Source organism: Mesoplodon densirostris, chromosome 19, assembly GCF_025265405.1.
Source record: "Mesoplodon densirostris isolate mMesDen1 chromosome 19, mMesDen1 primary haplotype, whole genome shotgun sequence".
Lineage (NCBI taxonomy): Eukaryota > Metazoa > Chordata > Mammalia > Artiodactyla > Ziphiidae > Mesoplodon > Mesoplodon densirostris.
In genome coordinates this window covers 5,652,087-5,679,495 of record NC_082679.1, presented here as the reverse complement: position 1 = coordinate 5,679,495, position 27,409 = coordinate 5,652,087, and the positions used below count along the sequence as shown (strand labels likewise).

The window sequence follows — 27,409 nt, the reverse complement described above, 5'->3', positions numbered from 1 at the left end:
GGTGACATGGTTGTTCTCTTAAAAAATCTAAAAAGAACATACTGTTGTTCTCCATAGTGGTTGTACCAATTTACATTACCACCAACAGTGTAGGAGGGTTCCCTTTTCACCACACTCTCTCCAGCTTTTATTGTTTGTAGAATTTTTGATGATGGCCATTCTGACCAGTGTGAGGTGATACCTGATTGTAGTTTTGATTTACATTTCTCTGATAACTAGTGATGTTGAGCATCTTTTCATGTGCTTTTTGGCCATCTGTATGTCTTCTTTGGAGAAATGTCTATTTAGATCTGCCCATTTTTAAAAAATACATAGATTTTTTTAACTAATTAATTAATTTATTTATTTTTGGTCGCATTGGGTCTTCATTGCTGCGCCCGGGCTTTCTCTGGTTGCAGTGAGCGGTGCAGTGAGCAGTGGCTACTCTTTGTTGTGGTGCACGGGCTTCTGATTGCGGTGGCTTCTCTTCTTGTGGAGCACAGGCTCTAGGTGCGTGGGCTTCAGTAGTTGTGGCACACAGGCTCAGTAGTTGTGGTGCACGGGCTTAGTTGCTCCGCAACACGTGGAATCTTCCCAGACCAGGGATCAAACCTGTGTCCCCTAAACTGGCAGGTGGATTCTTAACCACTGCACCACGAGCGAAGTCCCATTCTGCCCTTTTTTTTTTTTTTTTGCGGTACGCGGGCCTCTCACTGTTGTGGCCTTTCCCGTTGCGGAGCACAGGCTCTGGACGCGCAGGCTCAGCAGCCATGGCTCACGGACCTAGCTGCTGCGCGGCATGTGGGATCTTCCCGGACCGGGGCACGAACGCGTGTCCCCTGCATCGGCAGGCGGACTCAACCACTGTGCCACTAGGGAAGCCCCTGCCCATTTTTTGATTGGGTTGTTTGGGGGCTTTTTTTGACATAGAGCTGCATGAGCTGTTTGTATATTTTGGAGATTAATCCCTTGTTGGTCACTTGGTTTGCAAATATTTTCTCCCGTTCTGTGGATTGTCTTTCCTTTTTGTTTATGGCTTCCTTTGCTGTGCAGAAACCTTTAAGTCTTATTAGGTCCCATTTGTTTATTTTTATTTTTATTTTCATTATTCTAGGAGGTGGATCAAAAAAGATATTGCTGCAATTTATGACAGAGTGTGCTGCCTGTATTTTCCTCTAAGAGTTTTATAGTGTCCGGCCTTACATTTAGGTCTTTGATCCATTTTGAGTTCATTTTTGGGTATGGTGTTAGAGAATGTTCTAATTTCATTCTTTGACATGTAGTATCTAGTTTTCCCAGCACCACTTATTGAAAGACTGTCTTTTCTCCATTATATATTCTTGCCTCCTTTGTCATAGATTAATTGACCATAGGTGCGTGGGTTGACATGACGTCTTTAAAATGCTTGGTTTTCTGAATCGTATTCATAGTTCATCATTCCACTTATTTAAGTCTGTTAAAATTTCTGTCAGTATTCCTACTTATATATTTTTTATATTCTTCAAATGATTTTGTTTATAAATTTTGTTTGTTGGTGACCTATTTGTTCTGTCAGTTAATGGGATAGGCATGTTAAGTCTTCAACCGTTAGTCTGGATTTATTTCTTCTTGGTTTCTTGGGTCCATTTTTGCTGTATATATTTCAAAACAATATTATTAGGTGCATAGAAATTGCAAATTTCTATAATGTGCTGAATTAAACCTCTTACTAGCAAGCATTTCTCTTTCTCTGTAGTAATTTTTGGGCTTTCTGGCCCATTTTGTCTGAGAATACACCAGAGTGTCTGTAGTTACTGTTTCCATGGTTTATCTTTTTCTAACCTTTTATTCTCTAGCTTTCCATATTATGTTTCATACATGTCACCTAGAGTAGCATGTTTTTGAGTTTTGCGTAATTAACTAGATTCCTTGTTCTATTTATACTGAATATAATTCTTAGTATTACTGTTTTGTTTTAAAATAGTCATCTAATTGTACTGTATTTGCCCCACTAGTTCTCTATTCCTTCTTCTCTTTTTTTTCCCTTGTTTTGAATGAATTTCTTCTCATTCTGTTTCCCCCTTCCATTAGGATGGAAATTATGTACTTTGAGACAATTGTCAGTTTTCACCGTGACACTAGAAATTACATACAGCATGGAAGCTTTCTTTGTCAAATGTTTACGTTGATTAGTACTTTTACACTCTTCTCTGACAGGGGCCTTAAGCATCTCAACTTTATTTACCAGTTTCCAATTTATTTACAATATTGTGTACTTTTAAAAAATGTATCTTAAACCACCTAAGGTATTATCATCATTGCTTAAAAAGAGAATGCTTCTGGTTTGCCCAGTACATTGGTTTTCAAACTGAAGTGTGTGTACTCACAGGGTGTATAAAAACGCTTGAGGAGGTTCCTGAGCGTACATGGTTTAAAGGAAAGCAGTGCCCAGCGCCTCTCCTCCCATACGGTCCCTTTTGTGTAATTGAGCTGCCTGAGAGTCTCCTGCTCCTGAGGCCTGCTGCTGGGATGAATCTCGTTTCCCTCATCCCCTCTGACAGTCACCCCACTTCAACTTCACGGAATAAAGGAATACCCCCACCACAGTCAGAAGCTTAGGTTTTTTGGACAGAGGAATAAAGTCTTCTGGGGCTGCAGTCTTCTGGGGCCACTCAGCAATGCTGTGGGCATTGGGTTAAGGTGAGCGCCCAGCAGCAGTGTAAGCATCTGGGTCCAGAGGAAATGTACCCTCAGCTTGAATTTTCTCCTCAACCCACAGGTCCTGACTCCCCAGGAGCAAAAGAATCAGTAGAAGGAGGAGGAAGTTACAGGATTTGGTATCAGCATTACTGGGGACGTGCTTGATTGAAGACAGAACGGAATTTAGAGCAGATCCAGAAGACACAGCGACAGAGCCTCCCTGTTGCCAGCTGTTTTTAGAGAACGGAAGAAAATGATCCAGGCCCAGGTGACTTCTGGTTTGTTTTATTCTTTTCTTTGTTCCCGAATGGGTTTGTTAGTTGTCTGAGTCATTCTAGGTAATTATTGAATGTAAGGGTGTCTTGGGGACCCTGGGTGACTTTGTAGCCTGCTTCTGAAGTGAGGGTGATCCAGGGGACCCCAGAAATTGCAGCCGGTGTCTGAAGCAAGGGCAGTTCTATGGGGACTGTTTTCTCAGGCTTTGCAGTATGTCTGACTCTTGATTTCCATGTTCGAATCCGAATTCTTTCTTTTTAATTAATTAATTTATTTATTTTTGGCTGCGTTGGGTCTTCATTGCTGCACGTGGGCTTCTCATTGTGGTGGCTTCTCTTGTTGTGGAGCACTGGCTCTAGGTGCATGGGCTTCAGTAGTTGCGGCACGCGGGCTCAGTAGTTGTGGCTCACGGGCTCTAGAGTGCAGGCTCAGTAGTTGTGGCACACGGGCTTAGCTGCTCCGCAGCATGTGGGATCTTCCAGGACCAGGGCTCGAACCTGTGTTCCCTGCATTGACAGGCAGATTCTTAACCACTGTGCCACCAGGGAAGTCCCCAAATCCAAATTCTTAATCTACCATTTTCTTTTCTTTTCTTTCTTTTTTTTCCCCACACCACGTGGCTTGCAGATCTTAGTTCCCTGACCAGGGTTGGAACTGGTACCCCCTGCAGTGGAAGTGTGGAGTCCTAACTACTGGACTGCCAGGGAATTCCTGGCAGTTTATTTCCTGGCAAAATAAATATATTGCATTTATTTTTGTTCATTACACATCTGACTTAAGAATATATTTAAAGGCTGAAATCATAACAAAGTACACATATCAAAAAATAAGTTTCTTCTTCATACACTTTAAACATGCTTATTAAACGTTTAGTTTCTTATAATTCTGGCATCTTGAGTCGCTTCCCAGAAGATTCTGATTGACTGGCTCTAAAGACACAGTCATCCCGATTCCACAGGCATATATGTTTGTCCCATACATATATATATATACATATATATGTATATATGTATATATATATATGTATGAATGTGGTGTTTTCCAGGTTAACAAGAAGATTTAACTTCTACCTATTATAGAAACGTCTATGAGGGACTTCACTGGCGGTCCAGTGGTTAAGACTCTGTGCTTCCACTGTAGGGGGCACAGGTTCCATCCTTGGTCGGAGAACTAAGATCCCACAAGCCACGCGATGCCGCCAAAAAAAAAGGAAATGGCTAATGATAAATGGATGGATGACTGACTACACAATTACAGTTAGTTGAATCCTAGTATTTTGTTAGGCTTTTGCTTCTTCCATGTGTCTTAAAAACAAACAACCCCCTAGATATACAGATCTAGCCTATAAAGTGGAAATGAGAAGACAAACTTTAACCTTTCTTCCATATCATCAAAAAAAGGTCAGTTCATTAAACACCACTGTTATTACAGGAAACCCTGACATTTGAGGATGTGGCCGTGGACTTCACGTGGGAGGAGTGGCAGCTCCTGGCCCCTCCTCAGAAGGACCTGTATCGGGAGGTGATGCTGGAGAACTATAGCAACCTGCTGTCCGTGGGTGAGGACGGCTCCCCTGGGTCCCTGAGAGGGTCCCCAGTCAGTGGGGTTTCCTTTCTCAGTTTCTGAAAGCTTTGGATTGTCTGTGATGCTCTGAAGCAGTAGATTCTCAGTGCCGTCTCTGGCCCAAGAGAAGTGGGTATATTCTCCTTTCTCTTGAGAGAAACGCCTTTATTTTGTAGCTCTGTATAATGTTGTGATTTATATTAAGAAATATATATATTTGGTCTTCATCCCCAATTCTGGCACAGAGCTCCTAAAATCCTAAAATCCATGGAATTTCCTAAGTTATAAGAGGGTAAAGGAGAAATGGGTGTCTTTTGTTATTAATATAAGGGACTCTTACCACGGCATGTGAGTTTATGTTAATGAGGTTTGGGGAAGGCCACTCCTCGATAACCTAAGATTGGAGGCTGGTCACTGAGCTCACCACCCATGATTTAAAGGGTTGCAACTTTCAGTCCCACCTCCACCCCACCTCTGGGGAGAATAAAGGGGCTGGAGATTAAATCATAATCACCAAAGCCCGATGTTTTGTTTTGGTTTTTTTTGACAATTAGAACATAGTTTAATAAGTCCTTGGGCAGAGGAGTTTGATTCTTCTCTGCATACCTGTATATGCCTACTGCAAACAACAGTGCTTTAAAAATTATTAACACAATGACCACAGCTTGTACCATTTTAACTACAATAATGAATAATTTCCATATCTGCTACAACATATAAAGAGTTTCTACTAAACAATCGGTCATTTATAATTAAAAATTCAGCAACAACTGTGAGGGTCTCTTGTCACACCCATCTTCTATGCATTTACCATTTTCCAGCTCTCTCCCCCATTAGGTCAGTGGTTCTCAACTGGGGCCAATTTGGCTCCCAGGGGACATTTGACAATGTCTGGAAATATTTCAAAGCCTCATGATTTAATCCGTCATGGCTATATAGTGAAGCCTCCATGAAACCCCACAGGGACAGGCTCGGAGAACTTTCAGATTGGTGGCCACTTGGCAGTGCCAGGGGAGGGGTGCCCCCAGAGAGAGCATGGAAGCTCTGTGGCCTTTCCCACACGCCTTGTACTGTATTCTCTTCCATCTGGCTATTCCTGAGTTGTATCCTTTTATTTTTTTATTGATTTATTTTTAAGTTTTTAATTTTTATTTATTTTTTTAATTGGAGTAGAATTGCTTTACAATGTTGTGTTAGTTTCTGCTGTACAGTGAAGTGAATCAGCACTGTGTATACCTATATCCCTTCCCTCTTGGACCTCCCTCCCCCTCTCCCCCACCACATCTAGGTCATCACAGAGCACCGAGCTGAGCTCCCTGTGTGTCCTTTTATAATAAACTGGTGACCTAGTAAGGAAACTGTCTTCTTGAGTTCTTTCTGCTGCTCTAGTGAATTAATCGAACCTGAGAAAGGGAGTCATGGGAACCTCTGATCTATTCATAGTTGATCAGAAGCCCAGGAAACAGCCCGAATTTACAGTTGGTGCCAGAAATGCAGGAGCGGAGCCGAAGTCCTAGGGGAGTGTACCCCTAACCTGTATTATCTGACCCTATCACCAGGTAGATCGTGTCAGAATTGAATTAAATCGGAGGACACCCCGTCAGTGTCAGTTGGTGTTGCAGAATTCCTTGATGTGTGGAAAACCCACATATCTGGTGTCAGAAGTGAAGTAGAAGGATTGACAGGAGAGGAGACTCACAGAGGGGTGTGTTTTTCCTTCAAAATGTGAAAACTGTATTGTCCTCAGAAGTAGGATTCTGCGGTTTTCACGGACCCCACGCGCCATTCACTGGGTCTAAATCTTGTATCATTTTCCATGAATAGGTTTTCAAGCCAGCAAACCAAATCTACTGTCCAAGTTGGGTCAAGGAGAACCATGGATGATGGAAGATGAAATCCACTGTCAAACCCGTTCAGGTGAGTGAGAGACCAGCAAGGTGACAGGCTGTGGAAATCCCTTTGCCAGACCTCTTTTTCTTTGTAGGAGTTTAGAGAAAAATGTATCCCTTCTTAGGGAAGACTCTATCTTTTCTGGGATTTGTTTCTTCTTTATTTTACCCCCATCTTGATTTTTGTTTGCATAGTTTTCTTTTTCCTAGGGTTCGCATATCTTTTTTTTTAATAAATTTATTTATTTTTTGGCTGCACCGGATCTTTGTTGCTGCATGCAGGGTTTCTCTTGTTGCGGCGAGTGGGGGCTACTCTTCGTTGCTTCATGCAGGGTTTCTCTAGTTGCGGCGAGTGGGGACTACTCTTTGTTGCAGTGCATGTGCTTCTCATTTCAGTGGCTTCTCTTGTTGTGGAGCACGGGCTCTAGGCGCGTGGGCTTCAGTAGTTGTGGCACACGGACTCAGTAGTTGTGGTGCACGGGCTCTAGAGCACAGGCTCAGTAGTTGTGGTGCATGGTCTTAGTTGCTCTGTGGCATGTGGGATCTTCTCGGACTGGGGCTCGAACCCGTGTTCCCTGCATTGGCAGGCAGATTCTTAACCAATGCACCACCGGGGAAGTCCCCGGATTCTCATATCTTTTCCTTCTTCTTCATACACTTCCACCTCCTTTTCTATGACATTCCACCTTCCAAGGCCTCTCTCCAAAGAGAAAACTTTGAATTCCTCAATGTCTTCTGGTTACTGCACCTTTCTGCCCCACTGGTAATGTTGATTTCCTTCCTCACATCCACCCCATCTTGGATGCCGAGCCCCAAAGTAAACTGGTCTTCACTGTGCCTTGTCCCCACTCTGAGGTTCTCCAAAGGTTTTGTTTTCCATTTTACTCAGTGATCTCCTAACCTTCCAAGTTTTCTTCATTCTAACAAGCTAATAAACTCCTTTGGTTCCCTGGAGAAGACTCCCAAATTGATCTCTCCCCAGTGTGCTCCACCACAGACTTGGCTTCTGTATAATTTACTCATCTTAATGGCAGCTCTCCTGAGTTTCCAAAAACTGCAAGGACCTAAGATAATCTTCCCTCCCAGGAAACTCTAGAGGTTTAGGTTCTCCCTTATTCCTATGCATCCTCCATCCTGGCCATTCAGGCATTACCTCACATGTTCCCCACCAGCAGAGCTCTCTTCTGTTAAGGGCTCTGCTGTTCATGATGAATTTTTAACTAGAAATGTTATTTTAACATCCTGTGTTCTCAGTTCCAGCCTCAACCCAATCATAACTCTTGCCTACTTTGAATTATTAATTCCTTTGTGTATTTACTGATTTTGAACTTTCTTCTCATTGATTGTAGACATTACTATTGTCTTCATTTCCCTAAAATTTTCATTTTTCTTCCCACTGGATCCTGATGACATTTAGTCTCTGCTAACCACATTACCTGGCAGTTAAAATTCTTCTTTCCATGATCTCCATGATAATATCATCTTGCTCAGAAAGAGATAGATTTCCATCTTCTTTCCTAAATTCTCCCCAACGTGTTCCATACATGTAATTGCTTCTTTGATTCATTCCTCTATTTTTCAAAATCTTTTTTCTTTTTTTTTTTCATTCCTCTATATTTTCTGATAGCCTAGTGCATGCTGGAAGGTAAGAACAGTGGAAAAAAGTATACAAATGATCACGAGTTTTTAGTCTATGAGAAAGGAGTTAAGGAATTGATAACAATAAACAAGTAAATAATATACCTAGGAGGTGAAAAGTGCTGTGATAAAACTTTAGTCAGCATTATGGAAGAGTAGGTGCTGGGGATCCTCTTTTAGGCAGGGAACACCTCCCAGGTAAGGTGCCTCTGAGCCAAAAAATGCGGGAAGTTAGTGGGCTGCCGGGTTAGGAGTTTCCCCAATAGAGCGGCTAGCAAACTTAAAAGGCTGAGCCACGAATGAGTTTAAGAGACATTACGGAGCCCGTGTGGACAGAGCAGAGTGTGCTTTCAGGAACGTGATGGGAATAAGCCGAAGAGGCGGTAGCAGTGGGGGTGGGCGGGGGCGGGGGGTGGTGGGTAAGGTTGGTCATGTACTCCAGTTCAAGGAATCGAGATTTCACTCCTAATAAGATGAGAAAACACGAGGAGTTCTTGAGGACTGGAATGACATGAAATAATTTACATTTTTCAAGGAATCCCTTTGGCTTCTGTGTGGAAAGCAAACCATAGCAGGCAGGGGGCAAGCAGGAAAGCCTTGTAGGAGGCTATTGCAAAACACATGGTGACAGGGAGAATGGTTGGCTGCAGCATGGGTGGAGGGGTGAGTGTTGGTTGGATTCTGGATATGCTGCTTATAGAGGGCAAATGAGAGTTGACATTTAAATAAATATGAGCCGAGTGGAAAAAATGGATGAAGGTTGATGGTAAGGTTTTGGGGTCAAACTTACTTTCAGGGATGTAAAGCAGCATGACTACATCATGAGTGCTTGGACTTGGCCCTGTGCTTTAGGAATAAGAAGTCTTGATTTTTTAAAAAATTGAAGTATGGTTGATTTGTATTAATTTCTTTTTTTAATTAATTTATTTAATTTTTTAATTTTAATTTTTATTTTTGGCTGTGTTGGGTCTTGGTTGCTGTGCGCGGGCTTTCTTTATTGCGGCGAGCAGGGGCTACTCTTCATTGTGGTGCGCGGGCTTCTCATTGCAGTGGCTTCTCTTGTTGAGGAGCTCGGGCTCTAGGCGCGCAGGCTTCAGTAGTTGTGGCTCACGGGCTCTAGAGCGCAGGCTCAGTAGCTGTGGCTTACAGGCTTAGTTGCTCCGCAGCATGTGGGATATTCCCGGACCAGGGCTCGAACCCGTGTCCCCTGCATTGGCAGGCGGATTCTTAACCACTGTGCCATCAGGGACGTCCCTATCACAGGATATTGAATATAGTTCCCTGTGCTGTACAGTAGGACCTTGTGGTTTATCCATTCTATATGTAATAGTTTGCATCTGCTAATCCCAGACTCCCAATCCCTCCCTCCCTAAAATCTTGTTTGTTAAGGTGAGTTGAGCAGGTCGATGAGGGATGCAAGTAGGTTCCCTGGGTGAGGAGTGTTCCAAAATAAACCTGGAAAGTTCAAAGGCTTGAAGCAAGAGCGTTTCTGAAGAACTTTCGGAAGCCTGTTTGGATGGAACATAGAGAGCATGACTGGAGACATAGGGTCAGTGGGGTAGAGGCTGGGGGTTGGGGAGCAGGTCACGTAAGGGCCTTTCAAGGATACATCAAGACCTTGATTTTTTTAACAAATTAATTTATTTTTTATTGGAGTATAGTTGATTTACAATGTTGTGTTAGTTTCAGGTGTACAGCAAAGCAATTCAGCTATCTGTCGATCGATCTATATTCTTTTTAAGATTCTTTTCCTTTATAGGTTATTACAAAATATTGACTATCGTTCCCTGTGCTGTACAGTAGGTCCTTGTTGTTTATCTATTTTATATGTCATAGTGTGTATATGTTACTCCCAAATTCCTAATTTATCCCTTCCCCCCACCTTTCCCCTTTGGTAACCATAGTTTGTTGTCTATGTCAAGACCTTGATTTTATTCATAATGAGATGAGAAAAGATTAGAGAGTTTTGAGTAGAGGAGGCTTGATGTGATATAATTGGTGCTGAAAGGTTCCGTTTGGCTAATGTGTAGAAAATAGACAGGCACTGGCAGGGGAGGGACAGGAAAGCCAGGGAGGAGGATACTGCTGTGGTGTGAGAGAGAGTGATTGGCTTTATGAGGGTGGAAGGAGTGGGTGCCTGTCCCATTCTGGGTGTATCTGTGAAGGAGGGTAGGCAGGATTGATCATTGTGCTGGATATTGTGTGTGAGCGAGAGAAACAAATGCTGAGGAGTTTTGTCATGGTGAAGGAGAAGAGTGGAGTTGGCAGTGACTGTGCCGGAGGTGACAGGTGGAGGAGAGCTGGCCTGGGAAACCAGTTCTGTTTTGGAGATTGTAAGTCAGATGTGCTTGGAGTTCTGCGCTGTGTCATTTTCTTCATTCCCCTCATGGAGACCACAACAGTGGATCCATGGGGAGGCCTGTCTCCCTCCAAAATGAGCCCTGGTTTCCTCCACCTCTCTCCCTCTCCATTGCTCCTTCCCACCAGGTTTTCCAACCTGCAGCTGTTTTCCTTGTGTCTATCTCTGCCCTGTAAAGTGGTTTTACCCACCTACAGTATAGGCTCCGTGAACACGAGGAGTATGCGAATTCCCAACACTAGCACCGTTCCTGGTACACAGAGGTGATCAGTAAGGATCTGTGGAATGAGTGAGTCCATCCCTCCCCAGTTTGGATGAGGTGGCCCTGCAACCTGTGGTCTCCTGCTCACAGGAAATTGCTCGTATTTTACAGTCTCTCCATGTTTTGCAAGGCTAGTATTTAGAAAGTATTCAAATCTATATTTATTCATTTTGAATTATCCAACCCTGTGTTTTACACAAACTACTTTTACCTTCTGGTTGGTTTGTATTGTTTGTTCCAATGTGCAGGGAACATTAAACATGGAATTTTATTTACACTTATATAATAGGAACATCACTAAAAAGACTCCTCGCATCAAGGTATTTTTTTAAATTAATTAATTAATTTATTTTTGGCTGTGTTGGGTCTTCGTTGCTGTGCTTGGGCTTTCTCTAGTTGCGGCTAGTGGGGGCTACTCTTCATTGCAGTGTGAGGGCTTCTTATTGCAGTGTCTTCTCTTGCTGTAGAGCATGGGCTATAGGTGCACAGCCTTCAGCAGTTGTGGCCCGTGGGCTCAGCAGTTGTGGCTCACAGGCTCCAGAGTGCAGGCTTGGTAGTTGTGGCGCACGGGCTTAGCTGCTCCGCGGCATATGGGATCTTCCCAGACCAGGAATTGAACCTGTGTCCCCTGCGTTGGCAGGAGGATTCTTAACCACTGCACCACCAGGGAAGCCCCACATCAAGGTATTTTTAAGAAATTCATTGTTCTTCTCTTCCCTAGAAATCTGGAAAGTTGATGATCACCTGCTGGAGCACTTACAAAATGAGAGCATGGAGAAGAGACTAGAACAATGGCATGAACAGAACCCACTGGAATATTTTGTTCATCAGAGCAGAACTCATTTTCTGTTCAGGCAAAATCATGATGTGTTTGACTTACATGGAAAAAGTATGAAATCAGATTTAACTTTACTTCCCCAGAGCAGGAGCTATGAAATAAAGAGCCCTGCTGAGTTTACTGGTGATGGGAAGTCCTGTCTCCATGCTGACAATGAACACTTTCATACTGAAATTAAATTTCCCGAAAGCCAAAAACTCATCAGCTCTAAGTCTCAATTCAGCAAGCATCAGAAAACCCCAAAAATAGAGAAGCCTCATGTATGTGGTGAATGTGGGAAAGCTTTCATCAAAAAGTCTTGGCTCACTGATCACCAGATAATTCATACAGGAGAGAAGCCCCATCGATGTAACATGTGTGGGAAAGCATTCTCTAGAAAGTTCATGCTTACTGAACATCAGAGAACACATACAGGAGAGAAACCTTATGAATGCACTGAATGTGGCAAAGCCTTCCTCAAGAAATCACGGCTCAATATACATCAGAAAACCCATACCGGAGAGAAACCATATATATGCAGTGACTGTGGGAAAGGCTTCATCCAGAAGGGAAATCTCATTGTACATCAGCGAATTCACACAGGCGAGAAACCTTACATATGCAATGAATGTGGAAAAGGCTTCATCCAGAAGACTTGCCTCATTGCACATCAGAGATTTCACACAGGAAAGACTCCTTTTGTGTGCAATGAATGTGGAAAATCCTGTTCCCAGAAGTCAGGTCTCATTAAACATCAAAGAATTCACACAGGAGAGAAACCCTTTGAATGCAGTGAATGTGGGAAAGCCTTCACTACAAAGCAAAAGCTCATTGTTCATCAAAGAACTCATACAGGAGAGAGACCCTATATCTGCAATGAGTGTGGGAAAGCTTTTGCCTACATGTCTTGCCTTGTTAAACATAAGATAATACACACAAGAGAGAAACGTGGAGATTCAGCCAAGGTGGAAAATCATCCCTCAGAGAGTCACAGGTCCTCACAGACTAGTGATGTTATGCAGGAGAAAACCCCTGTAAATTCAGTGACTATGCAGGTGCCTTCAGTGGCCCCTCAGACATCAGTAAACATAAGTGAACTCCTAGCAAATAGGAATGTAGTCATAGTGGGACAACCTGTGGCCAGATGTGCACCCACAGGAGATAACAGAGGTTTTGCACAGGAGAGAACCCTTATGAATGCATTGAATGTAGTTGTGCCTTCAGTGGTCAATTACATCTTATTTTATGTCACAGAAAACCAGTAGGAAAAAAAACTCAGAGACATACTATGTGGAAAAGATAAATTATTGAGCAAAATATTCTAGCTTATATGGTGGCTGAAAAAGTATATACTGAGAGAAATTGTATAAATGCTGAGACTGGGAACACATGATGTACTCATCCAATTAGATACGTGCATTGATACAGAGGCATAATCTGATGTTAACCCAAACACATACACATCAGTTGCTCTGTTGTGTCAGTCGAATGAGTGAAGGAAGCCTGGTGGGATACTGAGCGTGTATATATCAATTCAGTTTCTGGAAGGCCAAGGTGAAGCATTAATTGAAAACTGGGATGTCTATCTTAAACTCTGAGAAATGTACATTATGCAAATAGATTGAGCCAGTTTAATTGAGTCTCAGATTGAGTCATTTTGTTCATTTACTGAGTACTTGTCGATTACTTCCTTTTTACTGGGTCCTGTTCTAGGAGCTGAGGATACAGTGGTGACCAAACCAGAAAAAGCCCATGGTCTCCTGGAGAGAGCTTTGAGGTAACTGGATTATCTTTAAGTGGTACCTTTACACACCAGGTAATCTAGTAAGAGGAGGTAAATAGGTACACAAGGTGAAATAGACATTTTCTTAGTCCCTTGTGGTTACTATAAGAGAATACCATAGCCTGGGTAGCTTATAAAAACAAATTTATTTCTCACAGTTCTGGAAGCTACAAAGTCCCAGATTAAGGTGCCAGCAGATTCGGTATCTAATGAGGGTTCCTGGTTCATAGAAGACAGTCATCCCACTGTATCCTCACATAGGGGAAAGGGCAAAGGAGCTGTCTGGGATGTCTTTTATAAAGGCACTAATCCAGTCATGAGGGCTCCACCCTCTTGAACCAGTCACCTCTCAAAGGCCCCACTTCTTAATACCATCATATTTTGGTTTTTGTTTTTAATATTTTAATTTTATTGGAGTATAGTTGATTTACAATGCTGTGTTAGTTTCAGGTGTACAGCAAAGTGATTCAGTTATACATATACATATATTCATTCTTTTTTAGATTCTTTTCTCCTATAGGTTGTCACAGAATATTGAGTAGAGTTCCCTGTGCTATACAATAGGTCCTTGTTGGTTATCTATCTTATTTATAGTAGTGTGTGTATGTTCATCCCAAGCTCCTGATTTATTCCCTCCCCCCCCACATTTCCCCTTGGAATACCATCATATTTTGGACTAGGCCTCCAAATCTGAATTTTGGGAGGCATAAACATTCAGTCCATAGCAGATATGGAGTATTGGTTCAAGGGGTTATGATAATTTCTTGTTTAAGTTGTATATTATTTTGAGGGATGGCAAGGGCTGCTCTTAACGGACTTTAAGCACTTCAGGATACAAGTTATTTTTTTAATGCCTGAGTCTTATCCCCCCAGTAAATTAAAAATCCCTTGATTTTGCTATTTAAATGTTAAAGTTTTAACAACAGTCTGTTCCTCAGTTGCACTAAACCACATTTCAGGTGGTCACAATGTGACTAGTGGTTACCACATTGGACAGCACAGACAATGAGCAAAACTTTGTAGCTGACTATGTGGCCAAAAAGTATATACTGAGAGAAATCTGTCATCATTTCCATCATCCTAGAAAGTTATACTGGAGAGCCCTGGTTTACGTGATGTTATATTTCCCAGCACAGAAAAATAAAAACCAAGTATCTGTTGATTTGGAAAGTGAGTGAATGAGCTAGTGGACTAATCAGAGTGTTCTGTCATTGAAGGGCATGAGCCATTGGAAGGCAGTCCTAAAGAGCACAGCTGTTTGCCCCAAATTGTATGTGATTAGAGACCCAAGAACAATATAAACCGGGCAAAGCAAAAACGAAAAAGGATCCTCAGAATACATAGAATAGAAAGGATAGGAATCTTAGTCTCTAAGAATGGAGGAGAAAATAGGAGATGGGAGGTGACATTCTTTTTTTTTTTTTTTTTTTTTTTTTTGGCGCTACACGGGCCTCTCACTGTTGTGGCCTCTCCCGTTGCGGAGCACAGGCTCCGGACGCGCAGGCTCAGCGGCCATGGCTCACGGGCCCAGCCGCTCCACGGCATGTGGGATCTTCCCGGACCGGGGCACGAACCCGTGTCCCCTGCATCGGCAGGCGGACTCTCAACCACTCTGCCACCAGGGAAGCCCAGGAGGTGACATTCTTAAAGGATGTTGTGGAGAAGAACCTTTGTCCACAGGACTATCACTCTTGAAAGCTGCCACCATTAAAAAAATTCCAGCTGCACTGTTACCTGCTGAATTGAGATGTGTTTTCATTATTCTTTCTCTCTCTTCTGGGAGTGGGGCTCTTGGCTTCTCACTAGCCAGAGTACTTTTCCTTAATTTCCTAACTATCCTGTAGTTATCTTAACTATTCAAGTTATAAATAGTTGGGTCTTGTTAATAGGAAAGGAAATGGAAATTTGCCATGTTGTGGCCATCTCAGAATTCAATCTGAAATGCTGGGTTATTGGGTAATTCCCTCCTTCAGACGTGTTTTAAAGCACCAACACTGTGTGAGACGCTGTATTCCACACTGAAGATACATCAATGAACAACACAGGCAAGGGAACGGCCTTTATGGATCTTACAATATAATGACGGAGAGAGTCAATGAATTGTATGTCAGCAAGTGATAAGCCCTATGAAGAAAAATAGAGCCTAGTAACGGTAATTTATAGTAATGTATTGGTAATAATGGGGGAGGCCCTCTCCCCAAGCTTTTCTGGATATAATTTGAGCCAAGACTGAAGTACTGAGGGGAGTCACCCATCACAATATTGGTAACCAGAGAACATTGCAGGACTGTTTCTAATGATTGTATATGACAGGCTTCCTGCCTCAGATTCTCTGAGAAACTTAATGCAAATTTCCCAGCCAAATCTGCGACCTCCTAAACTAGAACCTCTGAGGCTGGAATCCAGGACTGCATTTTTAACAATGGCCTTATGCACACCTAATTTTGACATTCTTTGCCCTAAATCTTGGATTACTGTCCTCATCACCACCCGCAGGTTGTGCTTTTCCCAGCGACTCCAGACCTTGAATGGCCTCACTGCTAGTGGCCTTTTCCTAAGTGCCCACCGCCCCCGCCGCCCCCCATCACAACTTAGATTAGCCCCAGCCGCTCTTTTCTCTCGTTACTAGCCAGCCCCGTACTGTACCAGCTTCTGGGAATCTTTTTCTGTTCTTAAAAACAGCTTTCTACAAACTATTTTCCGGTCAGAAGCTTTCCGTGGCGTCCGTAATTACCGGAGGTTATTATCTTTTCCCTTTCTAGGAGTGCGTTCTCCGCTGTCATGCCGACAACTACTTGTCCGTTTGGAAACTTTTTTTTTTTTTTTTTTAATACAAAGTAGATAATACACGCCGCGGCCGTATTACTTGTCTGCCTAGCCTGCTGAAAGCAACTTAGCCTGCATCATTTTTGCCTCGTGAAGCTTGGGACTGAAAATTTACCTATTTTCTGCAGGAGTCGAAGTACCAGGAAATTGGATAATTTCACTGGCGTCTCATCTTCCCGGCCATCCCTGGCTCCTGGTACCCAACCAAACCCGCCCCTTGACTTTCTGTACGTCAGGTGTCCCAACATGGCCGCCCCCTGGGGCCGCGGAGAGCTGGGCGCAGACATAGTGCCTCTCTAGGAAATCCCGGAAATCCGATCGTCCTCGTTTCCTCAAACATCGCATATCCACTTCGTCTGCCGTAGACGGAGCCGGACCGGTCTAGACGTCAAAGCAGTTCACAGAAGTACGACGTTTAGGCTCCTTGTAGGTTGGGGAAATCAGGTTAGTGTGTGGTTTTGTCCCTGGATTTTTTTTTTTTTTGTCGTGACAGTGGTGGTTTTGTTTCGCCCAAGGGTGACGCGTGGACTTGGTGCAATCTGGACCCATGAGATTTTTGCCGGAGGGCAGAGGAGGAGGGTGGAAGTGCGGAGGTGGATGTATTTAACGCGAACCAGGATAGTACCTGCTTTGAGGTATTTGAAGGGAACCGGACGCGGGTTTTGTCTATGGTTTATGTTGGGGGGTGTCCTGGGAGTCAGTACGATTAGATTCTGTAGAGATCATTGCTCTTCCAGCTGTCAGGGCTTGCGGTTCTGCAGATCACTCCGCTTGCAGGGCGTACGAGTGGCATTGACGATGATCGCAGTGTCGGGTTCAGGCTGGGGATTTAATTTGGGGCTCAGTGGTGTTGGGGCCTGGCTGGATGGTCATCATAGGAGGGTGTCTGGCCCAGGTTTCGGATTAATAAGGAAGTGTGTAGTCAGTGTCTGTGGTACAGAGAGTCTGTGAGGGCTGAGGCTTTGGACGCCGAGGACCCCTGGCTGTAGTTTTTAGGTTGAGGTTCCAACTTCGGCTGCTGGGACGGAAGACGGTACAGCCCAGGGCAGTAGTTCGAAACCATCTGGTTTTCAGCTTTTTGGTGTGTGGGTTTTTTCTTTTTTAGTATACTTTATTGAAATATAGTTGATTTACAATGTTGTGTTAATTTCTACTGTACAGCAAAGTGATTCAGTTATACATATATGTACATTCCTTTTCGCATTCTTTTCCATTATGGTTTATCACAGGATATTGAACATCCCTGTGCTATACAGTAGGGCCTTGTTGTTTAACCTGGCCTTTTAGCTTTTAATCAAGGAGTTGATTACAGACTGAGGGACTAAACCAGCAATTTCAATCTGTTTTGTATCGTCTCTGATGCTTTCGCACAGCAAAGGCAGAATATAGTCGTGATGACAGAGACATTTTGGCCTGCAAATGTGAAAGTCTGTGTCTGTTCTCTTTGCAGAAAACTTTTGCCAACACCTGCAGTCACCTCCTAATATTGATATATTGTAACGGCACCGTTACTTGCTTCCCTGACATACATGAACACTTTGTTCTTTGCTAACAGAATCTCCATTTTGTTTAAATATCTATCCCTGTGGCATGGTGACCTATATCCCAGTTTACTAGTAAGTCCCGGTTGGTCTTAGTCAGTCATGTGGTTCGAGTTCCCATTGCTAGTGATTGAATTAGTACTAAGAAATGAGCTTAGGTATATGGGGCATTTCTAGCCAACTGTGTATGTAAAAATCTGCTTTGGGGTTTCTGGGGGAGCATTTTCTCTTTTAAATAAGTAATGCCTTGAATCCCTTTTTTCGTGTTGATAATGATACTGATGAAAAATTTCTGCCCTATTTTCTAATGTTACCTTATTCTTATTTCAATGCATTGGCTCAACTCTGCAATACAAAATTGAAAAGTGGGGTGGTAATGGACATTTTTGTCTTGTTGCTTACTTATAAATTCACTTGCTATATTGTCTGAAGTCAACATGTTTTCAAGAGGGTAAATCTAGTATTTCAAATTTAATGACATGAAGGTATTCATAGTATTCTTTCAGGCAAAAAAAATATTTATTTTATCTGAGTCATAATTTCCATTAATTCCTTTTTCTTTTTCTTTTCTTTCTTTTTTTTTTTTTTTTTTTTTTTTTTTTTGCCCACGTGTAGCATGTGGGATCTTAGTTCCCCGACCAGGGATCAAACCCGTGCCCCCTGCAGTGGAAGTGCAGAGTCTTAACCACTGGACCACCACGGAAGTCCCTCCCATTAATTCCTTCTGTTCTTTATTTCCACTTTCTGTTTTGACTCTAAATATTTATATATTATTGGTCTTTTCAAACAACAGGCCTTTAGTATTTTTGAGATCTTCCATTTCTTTGTTAAATTAAAAGCTCTACAAGTGAGTCAGTATAAAAGGAATATATACATACAGGGACTTCCCTGGCGGTCCAGTGGTTAAGACTCTGTGCTTCTACTGCAGGGGGTGAGGGTTCAATCCCTGGTCATGGAACTAAGATCTCACATGCCACACAGCATGGCCAAAAAAAAAAAAAAAAAGGAATATATACATATATACAGACATTACCTACATCAAAAACAGAACATTGCCAGCACCCCAGTGGTGTTCTGTGAACCTCTTCCCAATTATATTACATCCTCACACCCGAAGGTGAATACCATCTTCTCTATTAGCAAGCACTTTCAGGCTTTTCTTTATGGTGTTATAACATAATCATTCATTCCTCATCATTATAGTTTATTTAATTTTGCATATTTTCAACTGTGTTTCAATGTAATTATACATCATGCATTTTTAAAACCATTTTTAAAAACTGAAGTGTAGTTGATTTACAGTGCGTGTTAGCTTCAGGTGTACAGCAAAGTGATTCAGTTATACAGATATACAATCTTTTTCAGATTCTTTTCCATTATAGGTTATAATAAGACATTGAGTATAATTCCCTGTGCTATGCAGTAGGTCCTTGTTGTTTGTCTCTTTTATACACAGTAGTGTGTACATGTTCATCCCAAACTGCTAATTTATCTACCCACCCCCCCATCCCCTCTGGTAACCATAAGTTTGTTTTCTATGTCTGTTAGTCTATTTCTGTTTTGTAAATAAGTTCATTTATATCAGTTTTTTAGATTCCACATATAAGTGATATCATATGATAGTTGTCTTTTTCTGACTTACTTCACTTAATATGATAATCTCTAAGTCCATCCATGTTGCTGCAGATGGCGTTATTTCCTTCTTTTTTATGGCTGGGTAATATTCATTGTATGTATACATACCACATCTTCTTTATCCATTCTTTTTTTTTTTTTTTTTTTTTTTTTTTTTGCGGTACGCGGGCCTCTCACTGCTGTGGCCTCTCCCATTGAGGAGCACAGGCTCCGGACGCGCAGGTTCAGTGGCCATGGCTCACGGGCCTAGCCGCTCCGCGGCATGTGGGATCTTCCCAGACCGGGGCACGAACCTGTGTCCCCTGCATCAGCAGGCGGACTCTCAACCACTGCGCCACCAGGGGAGCCCTCCATTCATCTATTGATGGACTCTTGGGTTGCATCCACGTCTTGGCTATTGTAAATAGTGCTGCTATGAACACTGGGGTGCATGTATCTTTTCAAATTAGAGTTTTCTCCACATCATGCATTTTTTATGTCAGGTTCAGTATTTCTGAGAATCATTCACATTTTTGCACATAGGTGTACTTTTTTTTCCTCTGTAACAAGGGTCAGGCAAATATATTATATAAATATCCACACAATAAATATTTTAGAATTTGTAAGCCACAGTTCTCTCACATATATTTCTTTATTTTTGTTTTACAGTCCTTTAAAAACAAAAAAGTCGTTCTTAGCTTGAAGCTGTGCAAAGACTGTAATTTTTCCACAGCATTCCATTGTTTGAATATTTGGTTTTTCCTAGTATTTATTAAACTTGTGTTGTTTGCATTTTGGTTTATTATGAGCAGTGGTGCTATGGAAATTACTGAGCATGTCCACTGGTTCAAATATGCCCATATTTTTGGAGGGATGTATTTCTTAGATGTATTCTCAGAGTGAAATTGCTTCTGGCTTGAACATGTGGAGATGCAGGGAGAGTGACGCTCCTATAGGGGTCACTCCTTGCCCTTACACACATACCCTGCCCTAGGCATCTCTTCCATCTGGCTGTTCCTGAGTTACATCCTTTTATAATAAGTAAATATAATAACTAAAATGTTTCTCTGAGTTCTGTGAACCGTTCTGGAAAATTTTTGTTTTTTATTTTTTGTTTGGTTTTTTTGTTTGTTTGTTTTTTAGGCCATGCCACGTGGCATGCGGGATCTTAGTTCCCCGACCAGGGATCAAATCCATGCCCCCTGCAGTGGAAGCATGGAGTCCTAACCACTGGACCACCAGGGAATTCCCTGCTCTAGCAAATTAATCAACCCAAGGAGGGGGGTCATTGGAACCTGCCATCTGTGGCTGGTTGCTTTGAAGTACACGTGACAACCTGGACTTGTGTTTGCACATGAAGTAGGAGGTAGAAGCCAGTCTCATAGGACTGAGCCTTCAACCAGTGGGATATGATATTATCTCCAGGTACATAGCAACAGAATTGAGTTGAACTGTAGGACACCCAGCCGGCGTTGTAGCATTGCTTGGTGGTGTGTTCAAAAAACACACATATCCAAATTGGTGTCAGAATCGTACCTTCTTCTGGATGAGTTTCTTATTATTACATTTCCCTCTTCTGGTAGCACTGCAAATTATGTGCTTTAAGAAAATTATTAGTGTTCATTATGACACTAGAGATTACACATCACATGTAATTATTCTTTGTCAAATTCTTACGTTAATTAGTACTTCTGCACTTTCCTCTGACAATACAGTCATCTTAGAGCACCTCAACTTCATTTACCACCTTCTAATTTATGTACTTTTATTTTGTATTTTAGTTTTTTATGTATTTAAAACCTCCTAAGATATTACCATTATTGCTTACAAGACATTGCTTCTGGTTTGCCCAGTACATTGGTTTTTAAACTGAAGTGTGTGTACTCACAGGGTGTATAAAAACGTTTGAAGAGGTTCCTGAGCGCACACGGTTTAAAGGAAAACAGTGCCCAGCGCCTCTCCTCCCATATGTCTGTTTTGTATAACTGATCTGCCTGAGATTCTCCTGCTCCTGAGGGCTGCTGCTGGGATGGATCTTGTTTCCCTCATCTCCTTTGACAGTCATCCCACTTCAACTTCATGGAATAAAGGAATACCCTCACCACGGTTAGAAGCTTAAGCTTTTTGGGCAAAGGAATAAAGTCTTCTGGGGCAACAATCTTCTGGGGACACTTAGCAATGCTGTGGGCATTGGGTTAAGGTGAGCGCCCAGGAGCAGCGTTAGCATCTGGGCCCAGAGGAAATGTACCCTTAGCTTGAATTTTCTCCTCAGCCCACAGATCCTGACTCCCCAGGAGCAAAAGAATCAGTAGAAGGAGGAGGAAGTTACAGGATTTGGTATCAGCATTACTGGGGACATGCTTGATTGAAGACAGAACGGAATTTAGAGCAGATCCAGAAGACACAGCGACAGAGCCTCCCTGTTGCCAGCTGTTTTCAGAAAACAGAAGAAAATGATCCAGGCCCAGGTGACTTTTGTTCTGTTTTATTCTTTCCTTTGTTCCCTGATGGATTTGTAGAGGCCTGTAAAAAATCACTTCCATTATTCTGTAAAGTATAAATATGTGTATCTTTTGTCTGTCATTCATATATCTTTTCTGGGATCTGTTTCTTCTTTATTTTACCCCCATTTTGATTTTTGTTTGCATAGTTTTCTTTTCCCTTTCTTTTCTCATATATATATATATATATATATATATATATATATATATGAGAATGTGGTGTTTCTAGCTTAACAAGAAGATTTAACTTCTACACATTATAAAAACTTCTAATTGGATAAATGGATGGGTGGCTGACTACACAATTAGAGAATATTTTATTAGACATTTGCTTCTTCAATGGTTTATTAAAATAAAAACCCTGCTAGATATCTCGATGCAGCCTATAAAGTGGAAATGAGCAGAAAAACTTTAACATTTCTTCCATATCATCAAAAGGACATCACTTCATTAAACACCACTGTTATTACAGGAAACCCTGACATTTGACGATGTGGCCGTGGACTTCACGTGGGAGGAGTGGCAGCTCCTGGCCCCTCCTCAGAAGGACCTGTACCGGGACGTGATGCTGGAGAACTATAGCAACCTGCTATCTGTAGGTGAGGACGGCTCCCCTGGGTCCCTTAGAGGGTCCCCAATCAGTGGCCTTTCCTTTCTCAGCTTCTGAAAGCTCTGGAGTGTCTGTGATGCTCTGAAGCAATAGATTCTTAGCCCCTTACCCAGATACATGGGTATATTCTCCCTTCTCCTGAGAGAAAAGCCTTTACCTTGTAGGTTGTAACATTGTTTTGTCCTCAAATGTAACACTCTGCTGTCTTCACAGATCCCAAGCCCAATTCAGTGGGTCTAAATCTGTTGTCATTTCCCACGAATAGGTTTTCAAGCCAGCAAACCAGACATACTCTCCAAGTTGGATCAAGGAGAACCATGGACAGTGGAAGATGAAATCCACTGTCGAACCCATTCAGGTGAGTGAGAGACCAGCAAGGTGACAGGCATGAAAATCACACTGTAGTTTGTCAGAGAAGAGTCACAGCTGTGAGGGAGTTGGACGCTGGGTAAGCAGTGCCTCCGTGCATCTCTCTCCCGATGTCAGACCTCTTTTTCTTTGTAGGAGTTTAGAGAAAAATATATCCCTTCTTAGGGAAGACTCTTGTCTTTTATGGGATCTGTTTCTTCTTTATTTTACCCCCATCTTGATTTTTGTTTGCATAGTTTTCTTTTCCCTAGGATTCTCATATCTTTTCCTTCTTCTTCATACACTTCCACCTCCTTTTCTATGAAATTCCACCTTCCAAGGCCTCTCTCCAAAGAGAAAACTTTGAATTCCTCACTGTCTTCTGACTACTGCACCTTTCTGCTCCACTGGTAATGTTGATTTCTTTTGTCACATCCACCCAATCTTGGATGCCGGGCCCCAAAGTAGACTGGTCTTCACTGTGCCTTATTCCCACTCTGAGGTTCTCCAAAGGTTTTGTTTTCCATTTTCTCCAATGATCTCCTAACCTTCAAAGTTTTCTTCATCATAATAAGCTAAGCTCCTTAGGGTCACTGGAGAAGACTCCCAAATTGATCTCTCCCCAGTGTGATCCACCACAGACTTGGCTTCTATATAACTTATCTCGATGGCAGCTCTCCTGAGTTCCCAGTAACTGCAAGGACCTAAGATCATCTTCCCTCCCAGGAAACCCTAGAAGTTTAGGTTTTGCCTTACTCCTGTGCATCCTCCATCCTGGCCATTCAGGCATTACCTCAAATGTCCCCCACCTGCAGAGCTCTTTTCTGTAAAGGCATCTGCTGTTCATGATGAATTCTTAACTAGGAAAGTTATTTTAACATCCTACATTCTCAGTTCCAGCCTCAACCAGACCATAACTCTTGCCTACTTCAAATTAATTCCTTTGTATATTTACTGATTTTGAACTTTCTTCTCGTTCATTGTAGACCTTACCATTTTATTCACTTCCTGAAAGCTTTCATTTCTTTTCCCTCATCTTCTGATAACATTAAGTCCCAGGTAGGGACTTCCCTGGCAGTCCAATGGTTAAGACTCCACGCTTCCAGTGCAGGGCACATGGGTTCAGTCCCTGTTCGAGGAGCTAAGATCCCATGCGCCATGTGGCACAGCCAAAAAAAAAAGTCCCAGGTAACCATGTTACCTGTCACATGACATAAAAATTCTTCTTTTAGTGATCACCATGACATATCATCTTGTTCACACAGAGATTTCCATCTTCTATCCTAAACTTCCCAGTCTGTTCCATACATGTGATTGCTTCCTTGATTCATTCCTCTATGAATTATTTTTTGACAGTCTAGTGTAAGCTGGAAGGTAACAGCAGTTGAAAAAACAAGTAGACCAAGAGCTTTCATTCTAAGAGGACGAGACATCAATTTAATCAAAATTTAAAATAAATAATATGTCTAAGGGGTGAAAAGTGCCGTGATGGAATTAAGTTGCATAATGGATCTCTCTGAGGTGCGCATTGTAAGTTAGATGTGCTTGGAGTTCTCTGCTGCGTCATTTTCTTTCTTTCTTTTTTTTTTTCTTCTTGTCTTCTAGTTTTTTCTTTCTTTCTTTTTCTGCTGTGTCATATTCTTCATTCCCCTCATGCAGACCACAACAATGGATCCATGGGGAGGCCTGTCTTCCTCCAAAATGAGCCCTGGTTTCCTCCACCTCTCTTCCTCTCCATTGTTCCTTCCCGCCAGGTTTTCCAACTGCAGCTGTTTTCCTTGTGTCTATCTCTGCCCTGTAAAGTGGTTTTACCCACCTACAGTATAGGCTCCGTGAACACGAGGAGTATGTTTGCGAATCCCCAACACTAGCACTGTTCCTGGTACACAGTGGTGATCAGTAAGGATCTGTGGAATGAATGAGTCCATCCCTCCCCAGTTTGGATGAGGTGGCCCTGCAACCTGTGGTCTCCTGCTCACAGGAAATTGCTCGTATTTTACAGTATTTAGAAAGTAACCAAATCTGTATTTATTCATTATGACTGTTTTTTTCCAATGTATAAAGACCATTAAACATGGAGTTTTATTAACTTTCATACCATAGGGTCATCACTAAAAAGACACCTCACATCAAAGTATTTTAAAAAATACCTTTATTCCAAATCTGGAAGATGGAGGAATTCATTCTTCTTTTCTTTCCTAGAAGTCGGGAAAGTTGATGATCACCTGCTGGAGCACTTACCAAATGAGAGCATGGAGAAGAGACTAGAACAATGGCACAAACAGAACCCACTGGAATATTCTGATCATCGGAGCAGAACTCATTTTCTGTTCAGGCAAAATCATGGTATGTTTGACTTACATGGAAAAAGTATGAAATCAAATTTAACTTTACTTTCCGAGAGCAGAAGCTATGAAATAAAGAGCCCTGCTGAGTTTACTGGAGAAGTCAGATCCTGTCTCCATGGTGACAATGAACAATTTCATACTGAAATTAAATTCCCCGAAAGCCAAAAACTCATCAGCACTAAGTCCCAATTCATCAAGCATCAGAAGACTCAGAAAATAAAGAAATCTCATGTATGTGGTGAATGTGGGAAAGCTTTCATCAAGAAGTCTTGGCTCACTGATCACCAGAATCTTCATACAGGAGAGAAACCCCATCGATGTAATCTATGTGGGAAAGCCTTCTTCAGAAAGTTCAAGCTCACTGAACATCAGAGAACGCATACAGGAGAGAAACCTTATGAATGCACTGAATGTGGCAAAGCCTTCCTCAAGAAATCAGGGCTCAGTGTCCATCAGAAAACCCATACCGGGGAGAAACCATTTATATGCAGTGAATGCGGAAAGGGCTTCATCCAGAAGGGAAATCTTATGGTGCATCAGCGGATTCACACAGGCGAGAAACCTTATATATGCAATGAATGTGGAAAAGGCTTCAGCCAAAAGACGTGCCTCACAGCACACCAGAGATTTCACACAGGAACGACTCCCTTTGTGTGCGGGGAATGTGGAAAAACCCTTTCGCAGAAGACAGGTCTCATTAAACACCAAAGGACTCACACAGGAGAGAAACCCTTTGAATGCAGCGATTGTGGGAAAGGCTTTATCGAGAAGCCGCAGCTCGTTATCCATCAGAGAATCCATACAGGGGAGAAACCCTACAGATGTAGTGAATGTGGAAAATCATTCAGAGGGAAGTCAGTCCTCAATAAACATCAGAAAACTCATTCAGTCAAGGTGGAAAATCCTCCCTCAGAGGGTCACAGGTCCTCACAGAGCAGTGTTGTCCTCCAAGAGAAAAACCTTAATACAGTGACAATGCAAGTATCTTCTGTGGTCCCTCAGACATCAGTCAACATCAGTGGGCTCCTAGCAAACAGGAATGTAGTCATAGTGGGACAGCCTGTGGCCAGATGTGCACCCGCAGGAGAAAGCAGAGGGTTGGCACAGGAGAGAACCCTTATGAATGCAGTGAATGTGGTTGTGCCTTCAGTGGTCAATTATATTTTATTTTATGTCACAGAAAACCAGCAGGGAAAAAATTAAGACATTCTCTGAGGAAAAGCGTTGAGCAAAAATTTCTAGTTCATATGGTGGCTGAAAAGTATACACTGCGAGGGCTTCCCTGGTGGTGCAGTGGTTGAGAGTCCGCCTGCATAGGGGACACGGGTTCATGCCCCGGTCTGGGAAGATCCCACATGCTGCGGAGTGGCTGGGCCCGTGAGCCATGGCCGCTGAGCCTGTGCGTCCGGAGCCTGTGCTCCGCAACGGGAGAGGCCACAGCAGTGAGAGGCCCGCGTACAGCAAAAGGAAAAAAAAAAAAAGTATACACTGAGAGAAACTGTATAAATGCTGAGACTGGGAACACATGACCTACTCATCCAATATCATAAATGCCTTGGTACAGAGGCATAATCTGATGTTAACCCAAACACATAAACATCAGTTGCTCTGTTGTGTCAATTAAATAAATGAAGGAAGCCTGAGTTCAACTAAGTGGAGGAAATAAGGAGATGAATTTTTTAAACATATAATTTGTTTCTGGAAGGTTGCTATGGAGGAAAAATCACAAGAGGGCTAATATTGGATTGGTGGGATATGGGGCATGTATATATCAATTCAGTTTCCCCAGGCCAAGGTGAATGATGAATCTGAAACTGGGATGTCTTCCTTAAACTTTCAGAAGTTTATATTATGCAGAGGGACTAATGAAACAACAGCCTTAGACTGAGTCAGTTTGGTCTTTCACGGAGTATTTGTCAAATACATCCTTGGTATATGGTTCTGTTCCAAAAGCTGAGGATATTGTGGTGATCTGAACAGAGAAAGCTCATGGTCCCCTGGATAGACCATTGAGGTAGTCGGATTATCTTTAAGTGGCATCTCTACTCTCAAGCTAATTTAGTGAGAGCATGTAAGTATCCATAATAAGTGAAATGGACCTGGAGTAATTGGCTCAAGGGAATATGACAATTTATTGTTGAAGGAGCATATCATTTGGGAGATTGGGGAAGAAGTTAATAATGGTATTTAAGCACCATAGAACACAAATAAGTTTTTTTTAAATTTATTTTATTGAAGTATAGTTGATGTACAATGTTAATTTCTGCTGTACAGCAAAGTGACTCAGTTATATGTATGTATATATATTCTTTTTCATATTTTTTTCATTATGGTTTATCAGAGAATAATGAGTATAGTCCCCTGTGCTATACAGTA

The 27,409-nt window shown here is 42.2% G+C and overlaps 1 protein-coding gene across 1 annotated transcript; it reads left to right on the top strand.

The window, feature by feature from the left end:
* The first annotated feature begins 2,823 nt into the window (after positions 1-2,823).
* On the top strand, positions 2,824-27,233 carry LOC132480705 (gastrula zinc finger protein xFG20-1-like). Its single transcript, XM_060085089.1, has 8 exons — positions 2,824-2,926; positions 4,366-4,492; positions 6,322-6,414; positions 11,367-12,724; positions 21,614-21,694; positions 22,200-22,326; positions 22,603-22,695; positions 24,888-27,233. Exons 1-8 carry the CDS (start codon positions 2,912-2,914, stop codon positions 26,234-26,236), a joined length of 3,243 nt encoding a protein of 1,080 aa, XP_059941072.1. The 5' UTR covers positions 2,824-2,911; the 3' UTR covers positions 26,237-27,233.
* Positions 27,234-27,409: the final 176 nt, after the last annotated feature.

Bases quoted from the DNA above. Each gene is read 5' to 3' on its own strand.
- LOC132480705 (XM_060085089.1), top strand. The intron at 4,493-6,321 runs GTGAGGACGGCT...TTCCATGAATAG, and splicing joins TAGCAACCTGCTGTCCGTGG to GTTTTCAAGCCAGCAAACCA. The intron at 12,725-21,613 runs TAGGAAAAAAAA...AACGGAATTTAG, and splicing joins TTTATGTCACAGAAAACCAG to AGCAGATCCAGAAGACACAG.